Source organism: Physeter macrocephalus, chromosome 17, assembly GCF_002837175.3.
Source record: "Physeter macrocephalus isolate SW-GA chromosome 17, ASM283717v5, whole genome shotgun sequence".
Taxonomy (NCBI): domain Eukaryota; kingdom Metazoa; phylum Chordata; class Mammalia; order Artiodactyla; family Physeteridae; genus Physeter; species Physeter macrocephalus.
The window spans coordinates 27,635,293-27,642,142 of record NC_041230.1 but is presented as its reverse complement, the minus strand read 5'-3'; the positions used below and the strand labels follow the sequence as shown (position 1 = coordinate 27,642,142).

At 40.2% G+C, this 6,850-nt stretch overlaps 1 protein-coding gene across 5 annotated transcripts in view; it reads right to left on the bottom strand.

Moving 5' to 3' along the window:
- The window catches only part of BBS2 (Bardet-Biedl syndrome 2), a 44,815-nt gene that overhangs the window by 5,419 nt on the left and 32,546 nt on the right, over nt 1-6,850 (bottom strand). For 2 of the 5 annotated variants that reach the window (XR_008615410.1, XR_008615411.1), the window contains exons 17-18: nt 6,274-6,395; nt 1,828-5,674 (exon numbers count right to left, since the gene is read on the bottom strand). Coding sequence is in view for 1 of the 5 variants with exons in the window: in XM_055078806.1 (XP_054934781.1) it covers nt 6,289-6,395 (107 nt within the window). In the remaining 4 variants the exon portion in view is untranslated. Of the gene's footprint in view, nt 1-36; nt 5,675-6,273; nt 6,396-6,850 lie in introns of those variants that run through there. The other 3 variants (XR_008615412.1, XR_008615413.1, XM_055078806.1) reach the window with 3 other exon arrangements.

Sequence of the window (6,850 nt, the reverse complement as noted above, 5' to 3'; positions counted from 1 at the left end):
GGTAAAATATACGTGACATAAAATGTATCTTTTTCAAGTGTACAGTTCAGTGGCATTACGTACATTCACATTGTTGTGCAGCCTTCACCACCATCCATCTCCAGAACTCTTCCGTCTTTCCCTACTGTACCTCTGTCCCCATTAAATAGTAACTCTGTACTTCCCCTCCCCCCAGCCTTTGGCAACCACCCTTCTACTTTCTGTCTCTATGAATCTGACAACTGATATTCCTCATAAGACAAATAATAGAATGTCTGTCCTTTTGTGACTGGCTTATTTCACTCCACATAAAATCTTCAAGGTTCATCCATGTTTCCAGTGATTGACTTTTTTTTTTAAATATGGACTCATAAATTTATGAGCGCAGATTCTGTCCTTCCTAATTTCACTGTTTAGAAGATTACAGAACCTTACACCCTGTTCATTCTGGGCCCATTGCACTTCCTCCCACTGCCTATGGCTTTGTTCCACCGTGACTCTCTGTGGACTGTATAGACTAGGCGATGTGTAGTCTGTTCCCTTGGAAAAAGCCTGGCCTACAACCACGTGGCCACAAGAAACTTCTGGCCGGTAAAGAAGCTGTGCAGTAGTTTTCAGGTGCCCACTGCTCTTCCATCCTAGAGTTGTGCCTCCACTATAACTAAATGATTTTCTAATCTCACATATGGCTTTCATTTCCTAAATATTATAGGGTCAGCTATGAAACTAGTTGCCTTTCTTGAAGACACCAAATACTAAAGACCATGGCAAAATGCCAAGAAGCTGTCCATTTTGTTAAATTCTTTTTCCCCTGAACTGTTCAAGGGGATTATATAATAACTGCTACCCATGTGCATGGGCGTGCATGGATGGGTGTAAGGTGTCACTGCATCTTTAGCTGAAAGATGCTATTCTCATTCCACTCCAGTGCTGTCTCCCTGTTAACTTCCTCTTTTTTTACGTGTACTATTAGCTATTGCAGTAGCTTTTATTTTGGATTTTACTCATTAATAGGAAAAGCATTTGGCTTTATCTTTTTTTATCTCCTAAAACTTGGAGTACTAAAACTTGAATTTAAATGAAGAAAATGAGTTGCACTTTCTTTTAGGTTGATGGTTTCAAAATTTTGATCTTGTACCCCAATCAGGAAAAAAAAGTTTTAGCATGTATGCTCATTATGTGGATATTTATCTATAAATTTTACACGTATTTTACACTAATTTTTAAAAATTGAGCTAAAAAGAAATACCTAGCACTAGTTCTCATATTGTCTTTCCCCACCAACAGGGCGGGGACCATTTACATGCATACTGTTTTGGGGAGCACAATTTTTTAACCATAGTGTAGTGACACTCAAGTGGGATTACAAGTACTACTACTCTGTTACTAATGGTTTAAATTTCAAAGCTTGCCTTTTCTTTTAAGTTCCTGCAGACTGAAAGTCATCCTATTACTTTGACTTACTTGCTTTCTGATGTGTTTTTGTAAGTGCCAGCAAGAGGGGTGAAGTTCTAGTTAACACCTTCTTAGTGGCATAACCCCAAGAAGCCCCAGGGAATAGGGCTGAGCAGGTGAAACCACCATGTGTGCCAAGCTTAGAAAACAGTTTGAGACTCATGGTTGTAGGTAACATCTAAGAGTTCTGGAGCACTGAGTCTTAAGTCATAGCATCCTACACAAGCATTAAAATGTGTTTATTACATTCTCCTGAATCTCAGTGTGTTTATGGTCTGTCAACACAGCAGAATCGTCTACACACTACAAAAAAGGATTCTGGCGTCCAAGGGGAAAGAATCCCTGAGAGCCAGACTGTGATGTTGCTGTTAGTTACATCATTTACAGTGGTACCTCTTAGACTGTGAAGGATGGTGTAACTCGCAGGTCAGTTTTCTCCACAGAAGGTACCCAGTGATGAAGAAGTTGCTTTTCCTCAGCATTTCATTCTTCATCTTGACTTTTAGGGCCTAGAGCTGATGTTAACAACTGTTAAGTAGCAACAGAGGAATTAAAACATGGGCATCTTTTTTATACTTCTTGCAGAGAAAAGCTATGATATTCACCTGTAAAATATGTCATCTCTTAATTATTATAATTCCTTTTAATAAAGGAAGATTTTTTTTTCCCAAAGAGAATAGCTTTATATATATTTTTTAGATTATCTATATAATACATGTTTGTTGTGAAGAACACAACATGTAAAAATATGAAGTAAAGGTCACCTGGAATCCCACCATACTGTGATAGCTACTGTGTGCTATGTGATGTATCAACTTGGCTAGACTGAAGTACATTTCCCAGGATTCCCTTCCCTCTGTTTCCAGTTAGGATGAGCCACACGTTCTTGTGCAAGATATGGAGGGCGAGAACGAAGCAGTGGCCATTTTGTAGCTCACACACACTGCAGCTTACCTGCTGGCTCACCTTCTCAGTGTGACTCCACGTCTGCGCCTGCAACTGCTCCTCCGTCCCCGGCTCTTCCTTCAGCTTCTCTGATGAAGGGTCTCCCCACACCATCAAGGTCAGAGGCAAGAACTGAGATTTTAATGTGTCCTTGGGGGCTCCAGCTCATGCCTCTGGGTTCCAGCTTGTTCCTGTTCTTCCCAACTCTACATCCTTTCTGACTGCCTGTCCTGTGGGCTTTAAGTTCCAGCATCAGACTAGAAAACTGACAGACTACACTTTGCCACTTCCTACAATTGTGTAAGGTCAAGTCCCCGTGACACATTCCCCTTATGTTAACCATTATGTAAATAAGAACATTTTCAGAAAGTTACTTTGAAAGCATATTAGTATTTCTGTTAAGCGAAGGAAAAATAAAATATTTAAGGAAGAACCCTATAAATCTAATTTCAGTCCCTCACTTAAAGATGTAGAAAAATGAAACCTAGGAGAGAGAGAGGCTGTTAACGTTTTGAACCTGGCTTTTCTACAGCTCACTGACTGCCTCAAACTCCTCTGAATGTGGTGTTTCTTTCCCATAGAATACTGAAAAAAAAATCAATGCTTGGGCTGCCTCTCCCAGACCAGCATTTCCTCAGCAAGTAAGTTTCGGCTGTAGTACCTCTTCAGTACCATTACATACTGGCCACTACTACAACTGAATGAGAAAATCAAACCCTGTTAAAAAGAGTCCTTGATAGAGGGATTGATATCACTGGCAGGCTCTCCAGCCTGCGTGAACTGGACATTGCTACAAAAACAGGTAATTCCTTCTCTGATTGACAAAAAATCAGTCCACATAGACAATTTTGAAGACTACTTGGAAACTGCCCATGTGGCTTCATGTCAGGAATAGCACATTTCTCTACCACACAAATAGAAAGATGACTCATGAGCTAGAGCATATAGTGTGGGCAGGGGCCAGATGGGGATGAGGCAAAAATGCAAACACCAGGCTGCAATGGGTGTCTTACTGTACTTTAGTGTCAAAGTGAAACGAGATAATTTAGTTTTGTGATCACAGGACTCTGCACTGGCAGATTTGTAACTGCTAATTATAAAATTTGAAATGTTAATAATGTTGAAAATCATTCTTGTAAAGTACTTCTAGGGTTGCATAATGGTTGTAAAGTTCCTAGTTCTTTGCTTTCTGAAGCCACTGACAGGCTTACTGAGGACAAACACTTCCGTGGGGAGCAGCAGGTGCTTTTCTATGCTCAAGGCACTGGCTCAGCACCACGGGGAGGACAAAGCTGATTAACGTGCAGCCCCTGCTCTCACTTAATCGGGGATTAAGATTTATATAAACACAGAATGTAATAAGGGTTAAAGAATAGACATGGGAGAGGAAAGGTCTCCTGAGAGAGCATTTGAACTGAGCCTTGATGTAGTATTTGAACAGGCAGACATGGTGGGAAAGAATAAAGTCCATACTCTCTCTAAAATATTGAATACCTGAATCTAGGGATAAGGGGGGTGACTTTAAAAGGGATGCTTTAAAAATGACTAAAAAGCTTTCTCCCAGATACCAGAATCCTCAAGATCAGCTTTTAAATGAAGGCAGAGTGTTCACTTAAAGCTGCAGCAAAATTCAGCAACAAAATAGAGCTTAAGCTGTAGCTTGTAGAAGGCACTCAGATTCTATCAGGATAGAAAAATATGGCAACAAAATAGAGAAGTAGCTGATAACCAAAGTTTTTCTCTTCCCTAAGCTGAACATGACTTCTAAGAGGATAAAAAGGATGAATACTATGAACATTTTCATCTCATCTAGTCTTCACTCACTTGGGAGCAGTCTGAAATAGCAGAAAGGGCCATGACTACTTGGTTTTAACTTCTACACTGCGACTTAACCAAGCTGTAGGACCCTGTAGAAAACATTCTGCCTGTCTGAGCTCAGAGATACTAATACCAAGAGGATCAAATTAATGTGAAAATAACCTATTTGTAATCTGTAAGTCAAGGCTATAAAAAATAATCTTGCTGCAGGTCGACTCCGTCAAGCCTTGTCCATGAATATTTTTAGGTGTAAGAAGGAAGTTTGGGGGCTGAAGAACAACAGAATGACCTTTAATGAGATGATTCTTTAAGGGTCCCTAAAAATGAATAATGCCATACAACTTAAAACCAGCACCAACCAGAGATTTTAATCTCAAAAGGTGTAAGTTAGACTATGGCTAAAACAGAAAAAGACCCCACGGTGGGACTTGCGTCTTGCCAGTAGCTCTGTGGCTCTGGCAAGTAATTAATCCCTGCGCTTCAGTTTCTTCATCTTTGAGGCAGGTATAAAAGATTACTACTTTGGAGATTACTGAAGATAATATAGTATATGTGGATGTCTTTTGAGCTTACAGGTTGAAAATGCAAAACAAAGGTATTAGAGGGGCATAACAGTCTCATAAAAATTAGGGCTCCTTAAAGCTCACATTTCAGAAATAGAAGAGGTAATCCTAAATGGCCAAACGGAGGAAACTATGAAATTAATTTACCACAGAGGAAAGGCCTGTGTTCTGCATAGTCTCTTTGGAGTTTCAGACAGATCAGTATTCTGATGCAGAGAACAGATTCCTCACTAGACAATTTGAATAAAAGGATTACAGCCTGCCAGATGGCTTACAGAATTATTAAGGCTGTCGAATAAAAACCTGTAGGATGCAATTCCAGAATCTTTTCTCAAGTCTGTACTGCAGAACCAGGCTGCCAAAGTAGCTGCTCCTGCCAGATCAGGAAGCTGCTTGTGAAACCAGAAGGCACCCTTTATTGCATATATAAACATAGGACTGCCTCGGGCTGAGCCACTAAATCAGCTACCATTTACAGGTTCCAGAACAGCATCACAGTGCTCCATTCAGGAAACCTCACGTGCAAAACCAGGAAGCTGCCACTCTAGCTTCAAGGTCCCCCAGTCATGCCAGCTTTTCTACTACCCAGAATCTATTTCTGCTACGTCGGCAAGCTTCAGAGACAGAGTTTGGCTCCAGAACCACGCTACATTTGCTATGATCCACACTGATCAAATACATGCCCAATATCCCATTTATCTCAGTTCAAATTTCAAGTCTCATGTGATTGCATCTGAAATGCAAGCTGAATCAAACCTGTATCACCAGCTGAAAACGAATTGGAGAAACTTCTGTTTTAGCTTCCTGCTCTTCACAGGAAAGGGAAGTCACACTAGAAGAAAACTGGAACAGATATTCTGAGCCAAACCTCCATAATTGCATTAGGCTTCACTCTCAGTTCTCCACATTCAGCTCTGAAAATTCCAAACGGTTTTTTGTTATACAGAGAATTATATATATGGCCCATCTTCGGACCAAAGTCTAGAACATTCCTACTATAAATAAGTTCTTAATAAGTATATATTCAATAAAATGACGTGAGGTTTAAAAAAGCACACAAATTGAATATCCATATTTTTGTTTTTCTCCACATAATACAAATGGTGTTATGCAATTCTGATATGGTGGTGATTTTACAATCAGTCAACACATAGTGCAACACCTTTAAATTTTAATGAAAAAGTAGATAATCTACCTTAATTACAATTTCAAGAAAAAAGATGCATCTACATACTGACTTTACATACGTACAGAAAAACTGGACTTTGAAGCCCTAATGTTTCAAAAGTATTCATTTCCCTCCACACAAACCTAGTGTATTCTGCAACAGTACTACTGATTTAAAAAAAAAAAAAAAGTGAATACACTTTTCAGATGCAATGCTTTGTCTTTCATTTGTACAACTCACCAAGATGGTTTTCACTCTCAGCAGCACCTTGGGTTCACCAGGATGTGATCCAAAGCAAACCAGCCTAGAAGTTTAAGGAAAAACCCCTTCTAGCAACCTAGTTACCTATTCTTTCCTCTCCTATGAAGAAGCTGTCCCCACCCGCATGATTCGGAACAGCGTGTTGATGTTGTTGCTTCGAATCGCATCCCGACAAGCAGTGATCACCTGGTTCTTTGGTTTTCCAACTGTAAGAGAAGAAACAACAAATCCATATGAGCCAAAAGATTATTAAAAGTGAAATTATGGGGCTTCCCTGGTGGCACAGTGGTTGGGAGTCCGCCTGCCGATGCAGGGGACACGGGTTCATGCCCCGGTCCGGGACGATCCCACATGCTGCGGAGTGGCTGGGCCCGTGAGCCATGGCCACTGAGCCTGTGCTCCGCGGCGGGAGAGGCCACAGCAGTGAGAGGCCCACGTACCGCAAAAAAAAAAAAAAAAAATGTAATTATGAATCAGAGGCTATCTATAAAAACAACATAAAACTAGGGTAGAAAAGAGTTATAGGTAAGTACAAATTTAACCAATTTATCTTACCATTCCCTAAAAAAGATACATACCCTTGTATGGGACTTCATCACAAACCAAGCTTAGAAACTATCTCACACCTAGAAACCAAGAGTCAGTTTTAGAAATAATCTTT